General features: G+C 26.4%; 2 protein-coding genes and 1 long non-coding RNA gene across 4 annotated transcripts; 2 read left to right on the plus strand and 1 right to left on the minus strand.

Moving 5' to 3' along the window:
- Positions 1–556: 556 nt before the first annotated feature.
- On the minus strand, positions 557–1,715 carry LOC126904401 (uncharacterized). The gene is made up of 3 exons (XR_007703743.1): positions 1,307–1,715; positions 1,100–1,244; positions 557–1,037 (listed from the first exon to the last, which is right to left on the minus strand). It is a non-coding gene; the product is annotated as an uncharacterized LOC126904401 (long non-coding RNA).
- Positions 1,716–3,201: 1,486 nt separating this feature from the next.
- LOC126904403 (NADH-quinone oxidoreductase subunit B 2-like) lies at positions 3,202–7,678 on the plus strand. The gene is made up of 6 exons (XM_050683419.1): positions 3,202–3,352; positions 3,790–3,921; positions 3,982–4,079; positions 4,365–4,556; positions 4,610–4,733; positions 7,212–7,678. The coding sequence occupies exons 1-6, from the start codon at positions 3,340–3,342 to the stop codon at positions 7,307–7,309; spliced, it is 657 nt and encodes a 218-aa protein (XP_050539376.1). The 5' UTR covers positions 3,202–3,339; the 3' UTR covers positions 7,310–7,678.
- A 1,217-nt stretch (positions 7,679–8,895) lies between these two features.
- Positions 8,896–19,303, plus strand: LOC126904402 (membralin). 2 transcript variants are annotated; one of them, XM_050683417.1, is made up of 12 exons: positions 8,896–9,068; positions 9,350–9,647; positions 9,708–9,991; positions 11,436–11,572; positions 13,337–13,443; positions 13,508–13,839; positions 13,903–13,993; positions 15,112–15,169; positions 15,226–15,309; positions 15,709–15,841; positions 16,301–16,400; positions 18,524–19,303. In XM_050683417.1, the coding sequence occupies exons 2-12, from the start codon at positions 9,423–9,425 to the stop codon at positions 18,941–18,943; spliced, it is 1,971 nt and encodes a 656-aa protein (XP_050539374.1). In that variant the 5' UTR covers positions 8,896–9,068; positions 9,350–9,422; the 3' UTR covers positions 18,944–19,303. The 2 variants fall into 2 exon arrangements, with proteins under 2 accessions (XP_050539374.1, XP_050539375.1); XM_050683418.1 differs by lacking the exon at positions 8,896–9,068 and adding an exon at positions 9,099–9,239.
- Positions 19,304–21,893: the final 2,590 nt, after the last annotated feature.

The raw sequence follows: 21,893 nt of genomic DNA on the forward strand, positions 1-21,893 counted from the left end.
GTCAAGGAAACTTAATTGTAAAAATTCATTAAAAAAATGTATAAGCCAATTATAAATAAATTTAGTATAAACAATACTTATTTATTTTAATTGTATTATTGGTCAAAGAATACAATATTTTAAGAATAATACAGAGAATTATCAAAAAAAAAATATATATATATATATTTTAAAGATATTTTGAAGAAAAACCTTTTGTATTTGTTTGTTTATTTATTACATTAGTTTACAAATGATAGAGATTTTTTTATGAAAGTTCAAGTGGAATAAATTTGATATCGGTTAACAGAATATTTATGCATAAAAAATTTAATCTGTATGAAATAAAATATCTACGTTTGGATTTATTCTCTTGCAACTATTAAAAATTTTGCCCATGTGAAATTGCTATTTCCATTTAGTTATTAACAAAAAACATCATGCCATGCGATTATAATCAACATAAAAATTTATTAAGTTGAATATATAATATAGTTTAACAATTTAATTAATAATTGAATTAATGACATAATAATTCTGATAAAAGAAAATAACAGGAGATTTGAATTAATTTTAATGACTTTAACAAATCGAAAATAACTTTAGGGTTTAACTACCTTATATGTTTAATTATTATTTGCATTTTTAATGTTATTATTATTATTATTTTTTTTTTTTTTTGACAATAACGGCTATCTTTGTAACTTCAATATATATCAAGAAAATGACAAATTATCCAAGAAAATCAAGGAAATTTTAGAGAAATATTAAGATACAGAGCCCAAGGAGATGACCGTTTAAAATCATTTTTGGAAGCTGAAGAAACAATAAAATATACAAGTGAAACACTTCAAAATGAAATAATTGAATCCTGTAATAAAATTATTTTAAATAAAATCATGACAAACATAAATGCCCAAAGATGTTTCAAAATACTTGCTGATGAAATGGCCGACATTGGTGGAAGCGAACAAGTAACTTTGTGTGTTCGATATTTAGATGTTGAAAATATGATTATCAAGGAAGAATTCTTCAGTTTGTGCCTACAACAGATACTACTGGAAAAGGTTTATATATTATTATTCAAAGTTTACATTCATTTGGTGTAGAAACAAAATACATTAGAGGACAGTGTTACGATGAATGTGCTTCTATGTCTGGTCAATTTAACGGAGCTCAATCTCTTATTCACCAAAGTTATCCGCTTGCGACGTTTGTTCATTGTGCTGTTCATGTTTTAAACCTTGCTATTTCTTATTCATCTTCTATACAAAAAACACGAAATTGATTAGGAACAACATCTAAAGTTAGAGATTTTTTCATATACCCAAAGCGAAAAGATGTGTTGAAAAGTCAAATCGAAGAAAGTCAAAAATGTATAACTAAAAAATCATTAAAACAATTATGTGCGACTAAATGAGTTGAACGTTTTTATGCTGTCAATGATTTTCTTGAGCTTTTTGTGTACCTAATTGAATCGTTATTTATAATTTCGAAGTGGAATGACACTGAAACATCATCAAAAGCAAGTAATTTACGAACATCAATACTGAAAGGAGATTTTATTATTTGTTTACTTATTATAAATAAAGTATTTAGTTATGAGTTACTTTGTTTAAAACAACTTCAAAGAAATTAGCAGGTACACAGCATTGTTATTATCAATGGTAGTAAGGCACATTGTTGTGAGTTTATAAATACACTAACTGTCAATACAGAAAGTATATCTATGATAGTCATAATTAATAATAATCAATTTGTGACTGCGACATTGATATTATATAAACCATTTAGCTACCAGTATTTGTAATCATATCATCATGTGTATTATACATGTATATAAACTCAAAAATTTGAAACTTTAAATGTTTATATCTAATAAACTAATAAAGTTATATTAAAAATTCAAATGCCATTTACTATTTAATTAAAAATCCAAACATTTTATTATATTCAAAATATGTGTTCCCATTTAAAAGACAAAAAGACAAAGTTGACACCCTTACAAGGCATAAGGGATGAACATAAAAAGTTTTAAATAGTTAATAATTTAAGAATAATGTGTAACTAAAGAAAACCAAAAATAATGTTTAAATTATATTTATTCTACAAGTAAATGAGTGGGTTATGATAAAAAAATCAGTCTGTATACTGTAATATAGTTTATCATTTGTAAAGGTGGAAGTAAATAATTTTTGTAATGTTTTGTTTAATTGTAATTTCCTGATCTATTATTACTAGACCAGGAATTAAATATTTATAAACATTTTTGAAAACGATAGTATTATTAATTTTGCAAAAAGAAGAAAAACAAAATATTTTAGTATATAAGACGAAATGGAATGAATCGTAGAGGAGAGAGGACCTCAGGAGCACCGAAGGTAATTTTTTTTCGCGCGGTACGTTTATGACAATAAGTTTTCATTTTGTGTATTGTTTTATTGTGTTTTTAGTGTATATTTATTTTGTATGTTTTGCATTGTTTAATTATATCTATAATAAATACATTTGAGTTATTATTAAACTTTTATTACTTTAAGTTAAGACACTAGGGTTGTTTCTTTTAAGATACAACAGTACCAAAATTTCAAATTTCAAATTATTTGTCAATTCCTAAAATAGTAAGTTTTTTTTACGTCAGTAAACATTTCTATAATTTTCGTTTGTGAGGTTCATTAAAAGTTGGACACCACCCGAGAAATCATTCAAAATACGCCACTGTTTATGTTCAGTTTTACGTTTCGACCTTAATTTATTTGTCATTATTTTAATCTATACAAGCTAGAATTTATTATAAGACACTAACAGAATAAGTGGCGATAGATCAGTATGGGGGTTTACCTAATGTATAAATTAAAAAATGACTTAATAATTCCATTAATTAAAACACTTTCATAAAATTAAACACTATCTACAGATTTCTATTGAAGCGTTTTTTGTGGTAGTGATTTTAATCACTATCTTATGTCACCTAAACTCGTCCCAACTATGACGCGTCTCTATTGTGTTCGTTTTTTTTATTAGATTTTTATCTAATCAATTACTTAGAAATAAACATAGACATATTTATATATTTATGGAAATATGTCAAAAAATGTTTTGATCTATTATTTTGGCCACATACGTAACCCCGTGTTGTTAATTCACAGGATAATCCATTTTATGGTTTTATTATTAACATGAAAACAGCTGTTCACTTTAATCAGGGAATAAGATTTGATAAGAAAAATTTTTGTATTACAAGATACATTCAACAAAGTTTTATTATTAAATTTTCAAAATCTAAAGTTGATTTGAGAAATAATTAATTAAATTTATTATATTTGTACATTATTGTTAAATAATTGTCTCTAGTTAAGTATGAGGATAATTAGTAAGTGAAATTATAAATATTTACTTTACGTTAACTTAATGAATACTCTTTTTTTTATTTTAAGTTTCTTGTAAAATTAAAAATATTATTAAATTTTATTTTAAAACTTTAATTTTTATCTTTATCTATGTTAATGAATTAACATTAAGTTGTTTAAATATTTTGTAATATAAAACATAAAAAAAAAAATTATGTTAGACGAAGCAATAATCAGACAATTTTATTTTCCAATATTCCGAAGAGAATTTTGTATATATTTTTAATTGTTTAAACAAAAATGGGCGATAAATAAATAATTAAAATCCTCTGAAATATTTTTATATAATATATACCTATCACTATTTAGTTAATGTTACAACATATTATCAATATGATTGATATAGTTGTATAACTACAAAACATTTTAGTATTATATTAAGTTTTATTTTATGAAATAGGTCAACCAAATCAAATGATTTCTATTACTAAAACTGTTAACAAGTTTTTGAAAAATCCAGCTGTTAGTCAAGTATTTTTAAAAAATGAATCAACTAAAGTACAGCAACAACCTCAAAATTCATATGTTGAAGGTAAAATAAGGTTTAATAATACTCTAGATAGTATAATTTTAAAATTGTTTTTTACTATAGAAGTACCGTATCGTCCATACTCTCCTTTTCAAAAAACTAATAATATGGCTGAATATGCTGTTGCACGCTTAGATGATGTTTTAAATTGGGGCCGAAAGGTAATTACTATAAAATTAATATTATTACCATTAATACTAAGAAAATACAAAGAAATAATTTGATTCAGAATTATCATTTGAAGAATAACTGACAAAATATTTTTAAGAATATGGTTTTGTTCGTCAAGTAAAATATAACAATTCTTTTGTTTAATTAACCTATACACTATTATGAAAATTTACCTTTCAGGAAAGCAAAAAAAAAATTTTTTTTGAGCCATATAATACTTTCCTCTTAGAGTGTGTATTTTAGAATGACAAATATGTACATTTATATTATTTTAGCATTCATTATGGCCATTGACTTTTGGGTTAGCTTGCTGTGCTGTTGAAATGATGCATATCGCAGCTCCTAGATATGACATGGATCGTTATGGAGTTGTATTTCGTGCCTCTCCTCGTCAAGCTGATCTTATTATTGTTGCTGGTACAGTTACTAATAAAATGGCCCCAGCCTTAAGGAGAGTTTATGATCAGGTAAAATACTAAATTATACTGCCAACATTTTTTATAATTATAATAAAATTTAGATGCCTGATCCAAAATGGGTTATTTCAATGGGAAGTTGTGCTAATGGAGGTGGTTATTACCATTATTCATACTCTGTTGTCAGAGGTTGTGACAGAATAATTCCAGTTGATATTTATGTACCAGGTAAATGAAAGCCAAATAATAAATATCATTTTTTTCATAATTTAATAAAACTTACTGTATCTAAAATTATATGACCTAATTAGTATACCTTATAAATACGTTATTAAATAATTTTCTTAAAAATCTAATCCATTAACTATATGATATACTACACAAACTGATCACATCTTTGATCAGATGTGCAATTATATAAAAAATAAAATAGAAACATTATCAGTTAACACAGTTTAGCTCTTTTAGTCAATTGCTGTGTTCTGATTCAATATAGATTTTTTTACCAAAGATTATATTATCTGGTTTATTAGTTAATATAATTTAGTATCTGTTAGTTATCAGTGAGATGACAACTTAATAATATTTTATTAATAATTGATACCTGTAATTAATTAATTTTTTTTAATTTAAATTATGGTTTAAAATTAAATTAGCACATATTTTTCATTATGAATATATTATAAACTAAACTGATAATTTTGTAATACAAAAAAAAGTTTTAATGCTTAACACAGTTTTAGCTTCGATGCGAAGCTGAGAAGGTATTATTTTACTAAGATGTGTTTTTTTTTTTTTTTTTTTTTNATCACAAATTTAAAAATCGCTATTTTTCGAAATTTTTTCAATTTTTTTTCTTAAAATTGCTATAACTTTTTTAAAAATGACCAAATCAGTATAGTTTTGTTTTATAGATGCTTGATGTTTTTACCTATCATTTGGTGTATTTTAAATCTGGCCCTTTACTTGCCCACAGAGTGGGGATTTAAAACGATAACTTTTTCACAAAAAATTTACTTTTTCAACTTAAATTTTGAAAGTGTTCCGGAAAGACTGACACTTTTATATATATCTTAAATTAAATCTAATGTAATTTACTTAATTATGCAAAAAAAAAATTTCGGACTTTATTTTATCTTCACGGTGAAAATGGCTACCGAATGCTATTATTGTGTGAAAATTCTCGATTTTATTTTTTACATTTTTAACTTTATAATGCTATGACATATTGAAGTGTATGGATCAACATTATTTTTTTATGAGAAATAATATTTTTTAATAATCCCTTTTTCATTTGACATACTTTATCTTAATTAGGATATTAATAATGAACTAGCAGATCATGTAGCTTTTGGAATAATCCACCAATTTTTTAAAATTAAACACTATCTAAAGATTTGCATCGAAGCGTTTTTTTTTTTATAGTGATTTTAATCACTGTCAGATATCATAATGCCTGATCCAACTATGCCAAGTCACCACTGTGCCATGACCCCTCTGTGCTGGGTTTTTTTCATGTTTCTTATTTGTCTCTCTTGTAAAATTATATCTTAATAATGATTCAAAAATTGTTATTATTGGCCAGTTTTTTTAATTAAATAATTTTCTTATTTTAAATCTAATTAAAAATGTTTGTTTTTGTTTAAAAATTAAAGGAAAAAGAAGTTAAAATATTAATAAAAATATTGTATATTTTATAGTTCCCTAAATTTTTTATATTACTTCCGCTTATGTTCTTGAAAGAAGTGTTGAACGATGATTTTATCAAAATTTTAAAATGGATTCTTTTATTGTGATATCACTTTTTTTCTATTAATAAATTAGCCATGATTAATTTCTTATGTTTGTTAAAAATATGAGTTATGTCCGTTTTTATTGAAGCTTGCCAAATGTAAGGGTATAATACTCCTTTTTATTAATAAAAACAATAAAAATAAGCTGATTGTTGTATGTTAACGATATAGTGTTAATAGGAGAAAATAGGGAGGAAATTAATCAAAGGCTAGAGCTGTGGAGATCAGCTCTTGAAGAAAAGGGTTTAAGAATAAGTAGAAATAAGACTAAGTATAGAGTACAAGTTTGACAAAGGAGTACACAAGGTAGGTGAAATGAAGAGGTCAGTGACAATAGGCAAGGATGTGAAAGGTAAATTCTATAAGACTGTAATAAGGCCAGCTATGATTTATGGTTCAGATGATGTATTGTTGGGCGGTTGATACGAGAGTAAAACAGAGAATGAGTGTAGCAGAGATGAGAATGCTTAGATGGCGAATGGAATGACTAGAAAAGATAGAATAAGGAACGAGCATATAAGAGGAAGTATAAGTTTAGCGTTAATCATGGATAAGATGAGAAAAAATAGACTTAGATGGTTTGATCATGTTATGAGGAGAGAAGAATCGGAAACTGTAAGAATAGTTATAGAAATAAATTTTGAAGGAAGAAGAGGTAGAGGAAGACCAAAAAAGAGATGGAGGGATGCTATTGAATGTGATTTGAGGACAGCTGATGTGAGCGTAAATGATGTGGGAGATCGTGTCAAGTGGAAGTTTAGGATAAAGGTTCCCGACCCCAAGTAGTTGGGATTAAGGCGAGGAAGAAGAAGAAGAATAAAAATAAGCTGATTAAAAAAAAAAGGTATTTTGAAAACAGTTTACTATAATTAAAGTACTCTTTTATCTTATTTGTATAAATTTTACTTTTTAGGTTGCCCTCCTACAGCTGAAGCATTAATGTATGGGATATTACAATTACAAAAAAAAATCAAGAGGATGACATTAGCTCAGAGTTGGTATAGAAAATAAATTATCACAAAGTTTTTTTTTTTTAATTTTCTCTGTTTACAAGTTAATATTTCTAGCAAAATAAAGTTTTACACTTAAAAAAATAGTGTTTTATTTATAATTTTACATTTAAAATTAAACTATACCATTATAATAAATATTGTATTTTATTAACATTTGGGAAACATTATTTAATATATTGAGCCTTAAATTACATTAAACTATATATTTAGGTACATTTAACTTAATATTTAGTTGCTACCATTTCATAATAAACTCTATGGATGTAGATAATGTTTTATGAATTAATAATCATAGTAATAATTGTTTATTTTGTATAATAGTTTGTAGTATATTATTTTTAATAAAAATTAATGTTCCTAAAACATATTATCATGAAATATTTACTAATGCCTAACAATTTTAGGTTCTTGTCTGATTTTTCATAAATTATAAATATTCATTGAAACATTTTGAAGGTTTCTTAAATACATTATTTTAGAATAGTCATATCTTTATCTAGAATCTTTTTAATAATATACCTTGATTAATCTTGCCAATTTAATTTTTTTCATGATGAACAACAAGCATTTTGTTGCTCAAAAAATAATTATATTTTGATCTTGGGGGCTGCATCTGATTTAGGGTAAAATTAAGATGAGTTTGTCCCACTCGGCCTAGTCTGTAGTTACATGTCTGATGCTTATTGTTTAAATTCAGCAAATTTAAAAAAAAAACAATTATAAAAAGAAAATATATTTTTCTTAAGATTAATGATTTTTAATATAATACATAACGCCCTTTGTTTGATAAAAATCATAATATTAAAAACTGAATTGTTGAAAAAAAACAATGGTTATAATTTCTTAAGAATATTTATTTTGAGGCATTTAACTTTGGTTTTATATTTTCATTTATCATAATATTCTAAACAGGAATATCATATTGATCAATTTAAAATAAAAATAATCATTTAATCATTAATTAAGTGATAAACCAATCTTTTGTATATTATATCGGATTATCGTGATGATATTATCAATTTCTCATGTTGGGCAACCTCAGAAATAGATAATAAATAGGGTTGTTAACTGCTCAATATTGTTTATGTTAGCTGGTGAAGCCAAATAGCCGCCATCCATTTTGATGGCAACATTTTTTTTCTATACTTCGTGTACAAATTATTTTGTTATCATAGTAGAAGTTGTTAATAACAAAAATATTCACATACGATGTATAGGAAAAAAATAGTTATCCTCAGAAACATGGCGATTATTTGGCTTCAGTCATTATCACTAGTTAGCAATCTAATTTATTATCTATATCTGTTAGGATAACAGTAGGTTGGCTTAGATCACCTTCGAAATAAAAACAGCTTATGTACATAAAAAACATAGATATATCTCTATTGAATTTTAAAAATATCATTAAAAACCATTTGTTTTTCTATCGTTATTTGGAATCATTCGCACTAATAAATATAATTGTTCCTCATTAACAATAAAACCTAACATTTTAATGAATATAAGGAACTACTATTTTATAGTATTATATTATCACAGGCATTATCTTGTACTGTGAAAAATGATAAAAATTCACACAGCTGACTAGGTACCCATGTCATAAGTATTCTGACGAATTTTCAAGTAAAACCTGTTTTGTCATTTCCTCAACTGTGGTTTTATAAATAATCAATCGCATTATAGCATAATATCAAACTAATTTTGCAAATATTATTGTAGAGCAGCAAATTAGTACGTTCACTTAATGTGATTTACTGGTAAGCAACGATCGTTTGATTACTTACCAACTTTTATCTTAAGATATTATTGATAATATTATTGTTGTGTACAAATTTTGATCGTATAGCATTTATATGATATGAAATTATATGTATTTTTTTGTTATATCTTTGCATAAATTTTGCATATAAGAAAATTCTAACATTTAGGTAGTAGAAAGATTAAATTATTAATTTCATTGTCGTATATCTATATAACTTATTAATAAAACATGTTACTAATTAATGTAAATTTAAAATATTTATTAATTTGTATTTAGGAGAAAAAAATGATGTGTAGCATCTGCTGTCACATGTTAACATTTTTTTTATTAATCAATTGAAAAATACAAAATGCCTGCAAATAGTATTGATCATGAAGAACTGGTGGTTTTGCCTCCAATGCCTGCAGATATTATTCGAACAACAAATAATAATAACAATAACAATAATAACAACCAAGCTTTCAATGTAAGAGATAGACTATTTTATGCTTTATTCTACAAAGCTACTTTGGGCTATGCAAGAATATTTCCGAGATCATTCAGAAGACTTATAGAATTTGTATTTTTATTAAAGGTAAAAAATTAATCTATAGTATAAGTTAGTTCTTATTTATTAATATTATATTTTTTCAAGGCGGTTGTTTCTTTTTTTATACTTGTATATGTTCATATGAATTTTTCTCGGATGCCATCAAATTGTTTAGATCATGTTAAAGACATTTGGCCTAGAGATGGTATATTACGAGTTGAGATTATAAGGCCATACCAACATTCTTTAGCAGAAAAGAGTGGAACTTTAAATGACTTATATTCAGTTGAAAAATCTTATGAAAGAGAATATTTATTGAAACAAGTTGAAACAAATGAAGAAAATGCATCAATGTTTTCAAGTTCATTTAGTAAAATTGATAATCAAGAGTAAGTTAAATACTTTCCATTTTATTTTAAAATTATAATGCAAAGTTAATTATTTTTGTTCAATTTTTTATGGCTAATTTAATTTTACTTAATTCATGTATCTCTTTTATGCTTATTAAGGCAAATAATACACTTTCAAATTGGTTTAGACTAATTATACTATATGTAATATTAATATTAAATTTTATATTCTCTAATAACAATTTTCATTAGTTTCAATTGTTTTTAATGTATCAGTATTAAAAAATATATAAAATTTAATCTTCTATAATCACTATTGGCACTGATCATCTTAATGTTTGGTAATTGCCAGGATAATATTATGTATCTTATAATTAAACTAAAATACATTTTTTTTTTTTTTTTTGGAAAAGTTGAAGAATACTATCCTTGAATAAAATTGTATAGTTCCATAATTATGTAAACACCTTGTAAATCATTTTTTTTATTAATAATAGGTAAATTAATTATTAGTTCTATAAAACTATATTTATAGACCTAAGGCTTTCATCCTATGAAAAAACTAATGATTCGAAATATTATTTTAAAAAATGTTTATTAAAATTAACCCGCTATTATCAAACATTAAAACCACCTAAGGATTTCACAAATTTGGTTTTATTATTTATGTCTTTAGTTGCTAATCTTATATTTTCAACATTTACCATTAAAGTGTTATTGACATTAAATATTAAAAAAGAATATAATTTATATTTTAGGTCTTCAAAATTTATCCCATATAATATGATTATTTTTTCTTTTAACTATTAATCCTTAGGTAATTACATATATAAAAACATTTTATAGACTTACATATTCAAGTTGTGTGATATTGTTTGTTCTATTAAAAATTAAACTTTATTGCTTTAATTATATTCATGTTTATATTTATTTGACTATTTTTTTGGTTGAATAAAAAATAATTTATCAAAGATATATTTTTTAAAATTATTTACGTTATTAGATTATTTAAACCTAGGTTAATTTAATATTTTTGTTATTAACTAGTGTATTATTGAATTATAGTGTATTATTGTATAGTGAAATTATAGAAAATCAAAATATTTTTTAATGATAGATTTGATAACAAAATAACCAATATGTCATTTTAATAATTGAATATAAAATCATTTTTATAAAAAAAATATAATTTAACACACAAAAATATAACTTCTTTCTATTCTTATAACTATCATAGTATACGTTTTACAGTTATCCTAAAGAAAACTATCATTATTCGACCTATTTTTAATTGTATACAAATTTATAGTTTACACCTGTTTGAACACAAGTTGTTTACATTAAATAGTTTCTTTAATTTAATTTTTAGAAATTTCCCACTTCTACAATATTGATGGTCAAAATTATACACTCAACTAGAATAAATTTTTTAAGTGTGTAATAATTTTAGTAATACATAATATTATTTTTGATTTTGTTTTAGTAACAAAGAACAAGTTGGTATTGAACCTTCAACAGTAGCAGATGACTTTAGTGGGAATAAGTTCCGTGACACTGCTACTCCAAAAACAAATTTTTTTTTAAATTACATTTCATTTACTGAAACTATAAAAAATAAAGGTAAATTTTCTTCCTAGTTATATTTACAATAAAATTGTATTCATTTTTAAATACTGAATCTTAAGTTTTAATTAAATTCTGTATAATTTTAATAATTTTTTACCATAAATTTAAGTGTTTTCTTTTTTATTTTTTTAAAATAAGTTGGATTCTTGTTTATAACAGCATTTGACCATACAGATAACAAAATAATATTAATTTTTATGAAATTAATAGGTTTAAAAATGACTTTATCCCATATTTTTGGCAATTGTTGGATTATTTCACAGTGTCACTTCTCATTTTTTAAGACTAACCATTAAATTGGATAAAAAAAGTAGATTATCGAAATTTTAATGAAAATCCTTGTAACTTTATTGTAAACATTAAAATATACATTTTTTGAAAATTTGAGATTTTAAAAAAAAATTTACTGTTCACTCAACAAGTTTGTATTATTTTGACCAAAAATACCCCAAAAAATAAAAAAATTTCCTCTGTTATATAATTTTTGGTCAAATATTATAATTAGTATATCAAATTAATTTAGTTTTTACTTTAGAATACAAATTTTTTAGTTTAAAAATTTTAAGTCAGAAATTGATAACATGAATATCATAATTAGCATCATTATATTGTATTTTTTTTTAATAGGTTTCAAGTAAGCTTAAATTTATTTTAATTAATTTTTTTTATGCAGTTTGGCTGATATTTATGTATATCATCTGAAGAAAAAAATTTTTTCACTTATCTTATAAACTTATACCTTTTTTTATGAATAAAGCGTAAACTGAAGTATAAGATTTTCTTGAAAATATTAATAATTGGCAATTGATCATTAAATACTTTTCAAATATATTTTTTTTATTAAACATTTAATTTATTTTAAATATAATAAATAACGTGAGAATACAATTTTATGTCATTATGAAAACTATACAATATAAATTTAATTAAAAATTATGAAAAATCTGCAAACTTAGAATGAACTTATTTTGAAAGCTGTATGTATAACTGATATGAAATCTGATGATTATAATTAAATTTCTATTTACTAACTTCAATAGATTTTCCAACACTTGAAACTAAACTTTATGTTATTTCATGTTCTTTATTACAGTTTTTATATATTTGCAATTGTTTTATATTTCTTCCTTTTATAATATAATATAAAAAAGTATATTTGATTTTAAAGCACTTAACATATTAGAAATTTTTATTAGGAATATTTTAAATGATAAATTATTGTAAAATTAATCTTTAAGGCATTTTTTATTATCTGTGGAACTAACTACGACATCTTATTACTTTTGAAGAGTTTGAAGTTGAATTTTCTATTTGTTGAATATGTTTGCATAAAATAAAAGGCATAGATATTTCTGAAAGTCTAATATAATAAATAGTATAGCAATATATAAACACTTTAATAAATAAATAAAAAGTATTATGTATTAGTACAGAAAAATTTAGGATATTAAGAAATGTTAAGAATTAATTTACCTATTTTATTTTTATAAATACAAGTGAAATCATTTCCAAATGTTTCATTTAGTAAAAGATTATACAATTAAATTAAAAATTTTAATTCTGCATAACCGATTTATTTATTATAATTTTTTTCAATTTTATTGAAAAAGGTGATTTATACAAAACATACAATTTTTAGTTATATAAAATAAATCTTACCAGAAAATAATAATTATAAATAAAATGTCTTAATAGTAATTTAATAACTTATTATTTTAAATCGACATGATTCTTTTACAAACTTAATTTTTTTTTTAGATTCCAAAAGTGAGATTTCAAGTAGTCGATTAAGCGAGCTTAATGAGGATATAATTGAGTCAAACGTTTCGAATACAGATGAATATACTCAGTTTCGCTCTACTAAAGTAAATTTACTTTAATATATAGATTAGTGAAAGTATTTTAAATTGGTATATTTTTAATATTCAGTACACAAACTCTACTCTTGAAGGAACGACTGATTTTAAAAGTAGTCCATCATTACAATCAACTATTAATTCAGAGAATAATGGCGAAGGCTCGTTGTATGATAATTACATAGTAGAGTATTCATTAGAATATGGGTTTCTACGTTTATCTCCCAACGCTAGAAGTAGATTAGGCATCCCTGTGATGTTAGTCGCACTGGAACCTCATCGACACAAGTGTTTCGGCGATTCATTGGGTCAATTTTTTTTAGAATATCTTCTCGGTTATGACGATCTTCTTATGTCATCTGTGAAATCTCTAGCTGAAAACGAACAAAACAAAGGTTATCTTAGGTGAGTTTTCTTTATTTCATTTTAAAGCAAATGACGAATTCCTTTTTATTAATATTGTTACAGAAATGTCATTACCGGCGAACACTACAGATTCGTTAGCATTTGGATGGCTCGAACATCTTATATTGCTTCGTTCTTTATAATGGTTGTATTTGTAAGTATGTTTAGGTTAAGACTTAAATATAAGTATTAAATAGCTTAATCAATTCTAATAGTTACGATGCTACAATTTAAATGATTCACAATAGTGTTAAACTTTTATATGGCATCGAATAATTTTTTGAGACAGTAAATTAAGTTGCCGGTGGGAATGATGTCAGTATATCAATTTTGAATGGTACGGGTCTTCGATCATATTACCATGAAGTCATATATATGAAATTGCCTGGTAGCGGCGACATAATGATTAGGAAAACCAATAAGAAAAGAGTACTTGAAATTAGATACGATGTTCTTTCTCTCTCGGGAAACGCAGTCTAGATATACAACTTTATATACTCTTCCTCCTATTGCCAATTACTAGAGTTTGTTCTACGTTATTTCTTCCATAAAAAGCCACATTTTCAAATTGTTGTTTTATATCTAATGAATTAATTATTCTGCAAATTAATTGCTTTATTTATTGCTCTTCGTTTTATCACTTGGTATGAAATTTTCGAAGATTAGAAGTATACTTGTAGGAAAAACAAAATTTTACAGTTTGCTTTTTAACTTGATGATTTTCAAATTTCAGTGGGATTACGTTATAAACGATGTATAATGAATTTGTTCGTGCTGTCTCGTATAAAATATCTAAAATGTTATTAAGTCGAATGAGCTCGTGAAATTTATGAAAGCGACGTATGTAAAAAGGGTTACTTCTTTTAAACCGAATAACTCAAATAGAACCCTATTAATTTTTTACGATCTGCTGTATTCATCTAACAATAATTTGAGAAATTAACTATAAATTTAGTAACAAACATTCTACCATTTTTGATTTCTTTAATGAAATAAACTATTATTATTTTTGTGCAACAGAATATTACGTTGTAGTTATATTAACCGATAATTTTTTTATAACATTTTGTATTTAAATGTATGTCAACATGTATAATAATTGATATACTACAAAAATTGTTTTGCACGATGATCTTGCTGTTAGTCAATACTTTTTTTAGATTGCCGGTAAAAAAACTTTTTAGATTAAATATATTTTTTAATCATTAAAATATAATACTATAAAATTATTAAAATAACTATAACAATAACTACAATAATTATAATTTTCAGACCGTCTCAATTTCAATGCTGTTAAGATATTCGCATCATCAAATTTTTATCTTTATCGGTAAGGAATTTCGTAACATTTTAGTTGTTTTTAATAACCCTTTTTTATTGTTGTAGTGGATTTATTGCAACTTTTGGACTTTCACGGGTCACTATCATTTCCCGCGGCCCCTCTTTTGACAGTCATCTTGGCTCTAGTCGGTAAGTGTATTGTCTATTGTAATAATATTTCAAAAACAATCCGTTCCCCTAAATCGCGTGTCTATGAATACACACACATGTACGCGATTCATCGCCCTCGCTTTTTCGGCGACGGATTATTAAAACCTGTCGCATCGTATACACGTCATTCGAGTTCAGTGGTGCGCATCGTACCCGTCTCGTTTAAAAGTTATTATTTGTGTATGTAATTTTATGCATTGACAATTAAGAATTTTGTCAACTCGATGTGCATCTACAGGCCGTGGATGACACGACACGGGTCGTTGGTCGTGTTTGTTTTTATTTGTAAAACAATTATCTATTATTTTGTAATGTATTATATATTGTTGTATTGTTTTTAATTACAATGGTGTCTTGTGAAAAAATTGTTTTTGCCAGGGATGGAAGCGATAATGTCGGAGTTTTTTAACGACACCACCACAGCTTTTTACATAATTCTAATCGTGTGGGTGGCTGACCAATACGACACTATATGCAGCCACTGCCCGATCACCAAAAGACATTGGCTTAAGTGAGTATAAACTAGTTGATAATATCGTTGTACGGCAAAAGCCATTTCGCCCGCGTACGCATATAATAAATGGACGGCGGGAGGTCGTGGCGTTTTGGCGCGTGGTGTACCAGTGTACATAACACTTTACCGTACTGGGCAGCACAAGTGTTTCGACGCGGAAACTGTCGGCGCCATAAGTGCATTACGATATTGACAGGGAAAGAAAAAAAACTGTAAGTGAGAAGACTCCCGAAAACGCCACGGGATCCCGTTGACCGCCCGCCAGCAACAGTAATGAGAATACATAACAAAACTGTGTATTGAGAGCGTTGCACTATAATCTCCCCCGACGGCCTCCCCTGACACGGTGCGTGCGTCAGTCGTTCTCAAAAGTGTAACCAACGGCTAAATTTAGATTCGGGCTATCGTATTTACTATTGTAAAACGCTTACGCTATTTTCTATCGATCTGTTTCAGGTTCTTCTATTTGTACCACTTCTCGTTCTACGCCTATCACTATCGGTTCAACGGCCAGTACAGCAATCTGGCGCTCATCTGTTCGTGGTTCTTCATTCAGGTAATACCGACCGCCTTACAAAAATATTGTTAAAAAAGACCCAATTTAAAAATATCTCGAATTTCTATCGTCATAGTACGACGAGAGTTCAGCAAACAAATTATTCTCAAGGTTTCTACAAAAAACACCGGGTAAAATATTTTCGTTTTCAACTAGATGTAAACATTTATTCCGACTGTAATTATCTGGCGCTTGGTCTTAATGAAACAACATTATTGATGTGACCACACAATGAGATCAGGTTTGATAGTCGAGTTCTCGGTGTTTTAAAGCGTCACGTTGTTACTTTCGGTTGTAAATATTTTATTTTTATTAACGGGTTGTATTATGCAAATATTATATGATGTGTTCGCAAACTTATGGTATAATGTAATTTTAACGCCGAAAACTGTCCTCTCTGTGTGCAGTGTTGTGTTATAAACGGCTGCAAAAGCTCAATAGTTTATAGAGATGTCAAGGATAGCAGCAACCATGGGTGTTAAAGGGTCATAACCAAAGTGAATTCCGAGTAACATTCCTTAGGGTTGATACGACATTTCCATTTAAATTTTACAGTGAGCATTTACTAACCAACCCTCGTAGACCGTTTTATGATTGGAGCTTTTTTACTTTATTAAATCGTCAGTTATTTTTTTGGTTCGTAATATTTGCCGAAAAGGACATATTGTTCAATTAAACGTAAGCAATTTGTGACGTTGCGTTTAATAATAATTATAAGTATTTTCATTACATTGAACGTGCTGAATAAATGACAGGCGGAGTAGAATTGTTTTATTTTATGTTCATTGCTACATAATGGTAAAATATCTCACTAGAGAACCTAATGACTGAATTTTGTTAAATCAAACGATCAAAAACGGTGAGACGCTTTCATGTTTAATAACGAAGAAAGACATTATCGTACCAGTTTTATACGTCAGTGGTTTTTTTTAAATACTCGATGCAGCGTTCGTACTATACACTTAAATCATAGACTAAGTATCTTAGTATTAATAAAATATATCGTTAGCCTATTCCTAATAGTTGAAAATTTATTATAAAATATATTGCCTATACATTTAAAGTTTTAAATACAGAACATCTTAATTAAGTTTTGCATTTATTGTTTTGTTTTCTTTATTATCGTGTAAAAATTTTTATTTTAACTTTCATTTTACTGAAAAAGTTGGCTTTTTGTTGAAGATATCATTCCTTTCACCAGTCCTGTCACTTTTAAATGACGTTGCTATCGTAAGACCGTTTATTTCGAGAAAATAACAATTTTCAGATTTTTCTCTTTACTTAAACTTTAAGACATATTTTCGAGTCAAAATTCACGTTTCTACCTACACGGAAAGTGTCTTATATATAAAAATTATAATTATGATGATGTGTTAGTCAGTAACAAAAATGAAAACTTTGAAATTTTCCCGTTTTGAAATAGCTTAACATTAAAGGCTATTTTTTTGGTGTTCTTATCTACTTAATTTGGAAAAAAAAACTATTTTAAAAAACAACAGATATAAGGTTAGAAAACCGAGAGCAATGATAGAATTTGGTCCTGAGCACTACAGTGTACTCAGATCAGAGTTATCGGTTAAGTATTATTTAGCTCACAAATTCAAATATTTGTTCTTATTATTTTGATGATTGTACTTCTTTTATATCTTATTTGTGTATATAAATACATAATATTTTGTATGAATGATGTGAAAATGTGTTAGAGCTATTAAAAATTCGACCCAACTTTGGTCGTCTTGTGTTTGATGTACTTAAATACATAAATGCGCTATAAAAAAAATAATATCTATTGTATTATTCGAAGTTTAACTGGTTTTTAGTAGCGTATTTTTTATACTGAGGCATTTTTGAATTTCAAACTGTGAAAACCAAAGCGACAATTGTTCATTTTATTGTTTATAAAAATAGTTTAGCATATTGATGCGAAATATTTAAACGTATTTTTCGAATAAAAACATACGAAGAAAATTTATAGCGGAAACATTTTTTATATTGTTACTAATATCAAATTAAATATGGATTAAATAAATATTTTTATTTAGTTAAATGGAGTTGAGGTTTCAGGATTTTCAAGTCTGCTCAATTTATTCACACTAAGAAAAGTAACATTTTGTATTTTTCAGCACTCGATGATTTATTTTTATCATCATTATGAACTGCCGTACGTCTTGCAGCAGGCTCAACTGCAGCAAGTGATCATCCAGCGGCAACAGCAACAGGCTGCTGCGCAGACAGACGCCCGACGACCTGAAACTGTTGGAAACCCGGTACAGGTGACCATCAGGCCCATCCAAAATTTCAGCATCATGAACGGTCTGAACAATCTTGGCCGTTTACGTACCGTACTGTTGAGGAGGCGGATAATGGCGCGCACTTCAGACACGCAGCCATCAAGTCAAAATGTTAGCAGCACTTCGTCTACGGAAGCAACGACAGAAGTTACGCCCGTACAGACGGTGGAAGAAACCGCTAACGGCGTAGGTGGAGGAGGTGGTGGTGTTGTTGATGCGGCCGGGGGGGCGGCGGTGACGGAAACTCAGTAACTTATTTTATAGTGACGCCTACAAGTGATCCCCGTCGATTTTAACGGGTTTTTAATTTTTAAGCAACATATTTTATTGTCCCTTTCCCTTTCTTTTAACTTTAATTTTTTTTTCTGTTGGAATGTTATGATCATTCATTGATATACAATAATATATTGCGCTATTTCGGCTGAAGTAAATACTTTTATAGGGCTGTTTGTTTTATTTTAATTTTAGGTTGTAAATTACACTTGTATATTTTTAATAGAGCGTTTATCAATTAATTATGTGATTATTGTTACTCTAAAAATTAATTATTATCGCTCTATGCTGTTACTCCGATTTAATGTATTGGAAGTATATACCAACAAAAGTGATCAATTGTTGTTTTTATTGTCTTAGCCCGTCCGAATCCTGATTCCTGTTATGTTTCCCGGCCATTTGATTTGTTTAATTCAAACTGTTGACATTTTCCGTCATCTTAAGAGTTAACGTTATTTTTGTAGTAAATATGGCATTCATGTATTGCAGAAAAAAATAATTATTCTTTTAAAATTATGACCGTTGAAAAATGATTTTAATAGAGTTAGATCTTATACATAATAGATGCTAATGATTCCAACGCAATTAAAAAAATCAAAAGTTAATTGAAAATAAAATTTGAATTCGATAAAGTTTGTCGAAAGATTAAATTCTCGAAAGACTTAAAACGGAGTAAGATTTTTTTTTATATGAACTCATCTCTTGCAGAAACTTATTTTGTTTTTTTTTTTTTTGCTTTTCAGCCGTCATTGCTATCCTGTAATAATTCATTAATAATTTAATAACAGTAAAGTGTAGGGGAAGTGTATCCCTTTGATAGAATCAAGATTCAGGACTGCCTTGAGTTGGTATTTAAAAAATGAACATAAAATTATAATTAAGCGTTGTTGAAACGATTTTTTTAAATAAAATCAAATCCCCGTTTCACGCAGCTGAAAACTAATTTATTTTACTGACATTATCCCTTTCTTTTCTGTTACCTGTAAAAAATAAGTAATTTTATTTCAAATTTAACGGATATATAATTTAAATGTTCTTGTAAAAAAAAATTACTTTATTCATATTATAGCTACTCTATACCCACTACACGTTAAAAAAAATATCAAAGAAATTTTTCTAAAGGCGTATTGTACATTGTATCTGAATTTAATAATATATTTTGTTAATTTATAAATGATAATCACAAAAAAAACTACATAAAAACTGTAATAAAAATTTGTCAACATTTGATTTTGTTGCATTGATTATATCATGTAAAATTAAAATTTTTTTAATATAGTATAATTTAACATGGGCTACGAATAAAACAGTAACTAATAATTTTTGAACACAGACTTTACTACACTCAAAAGATCTTATTCTAAATTTGGCTTGCCTCGGTATGAAAATATTAAAAAAAATAATAAACATAAAACATTTAAATAAAGTATAATACATTTTTTGATTTGAAAAGTTGTTAAAGTTAGTTACCGCCTTATTTGTTATAGATTTAGAGTTCAGATATAGAAATTAGCAAATAATGTAATTAAAAGGTTTAAATTATTTGACCATTAAAAAACAATTGTTTCTTTGTTGAAACGTGTTAACTGTTTCATAAATACCACTAACAAATAGGATATGTTACTCACTACCTGTCCTACCGTCGTCAACTCTTATCAGCTCCTAAACTTTTTCTCATAATTTTGTACAATGATATTTGCATTTCGGTGTACGATTTACTTACTCTGTTAGTCAATTATAAAAGATGAAGATGCAGTGTTCCATAAAACTTTCAATACCATCTCTACAGACACGGTTCACATAATTGGTTTGTTAAAAGAAACAGATAAGATTTACAAGTGTTTAATGTGTGGCACTCACGTCATCGCTGAGTTTCGAAAAATGTCCTTTGGTCCAGATCTCATCCGTCTCATGGATCGTTTGATGACTGAACATACGATAGTCGTGAATGCACTTTTGTACTATAGGGATGATTATTGGAAGAATGAAATTTTAGATTGTGCTGTTATAAAACGTGTCCAAAATGTATGATCCGTCTAAACGGATTTCTCGACTAAATTGAAGCTGTTGCCAGTTTAAAGTTATACCAAGTCGATATGAAGATTTGCTCTTCGATTTCATACCAAGTGCAAAAAATTGCAGTTGAGATATCATATTAATAGAAGTAAACCACTAAAAAAAAAATGAAAGAAAGTGGCATTGTATGCTAACGATCTGAACGACAAATTATATCGTTGCAAGCGTTTGAAACGTAAATAGTCGTATGTATAATTTTTAATGTCATTCATTTTTCAGTATATGTATTATAATGTGTGTGACAAATTATCGTTTAAACACATAATTGTTCAATTTTTATATTGAAATAATATTTTTTGCTTGTTGTGTATACGATTTTTGATAATTGTCATTTATATTAATGATTTAACGCGTTGTTCTTTTCGATGCATTTTCACTAAAAATATATATTATTATGATTGACTTAGTGAAACATATTAAATTTTGGAACTTTAATAAATTTATTAAAAACACTTAATATGTATAATACTTAAAACAATATAGAGTGAATGAACAGGTAACAGCGTTTTATCTTTTAAAGTTTTTTAATNTGGAACTTTAATAAATTTATTGAAAACACTTAATATGTATAATACTTAAAACAATATAGAGTGAATGAACAGGTAACAGCGTTTTATCTTTTAAAGTTTTTTAATAATTTATATTATGATGTCACATTCAAAATGTTAATAAATATTTGTTCACTAGAAAATTCTCTATAATAACAATATTAAAATATTTATGATTAACTAACACAAACATTTAAATTTAGTATTTTATGTTGAAAACTGCTAAAAAAAACTTATTACCATGTGATTAGATAATTTTTTATTTAAAAACAAAGCGTTGTTAGTTCACGCTGGTGATGTTACCC

This window comes from Daktulosphaira vitifoliae, unplaced genomic scaffold (genome assembly GCF_025091365.1).
Source record: "Daktulosphaira vitifoliae isolate Bord-2020 unplaced genomic scaffold, ASM2509136v1 Scaffold_4, whole genome shotgun sequence".
Lineage (NCBI taxonomy): Eukaryota > Metazoa > Arthropoda > Insecta > Hemiptera > Phylloxeridae > Daktulosphaira > Daktulosphaira vitifoliae.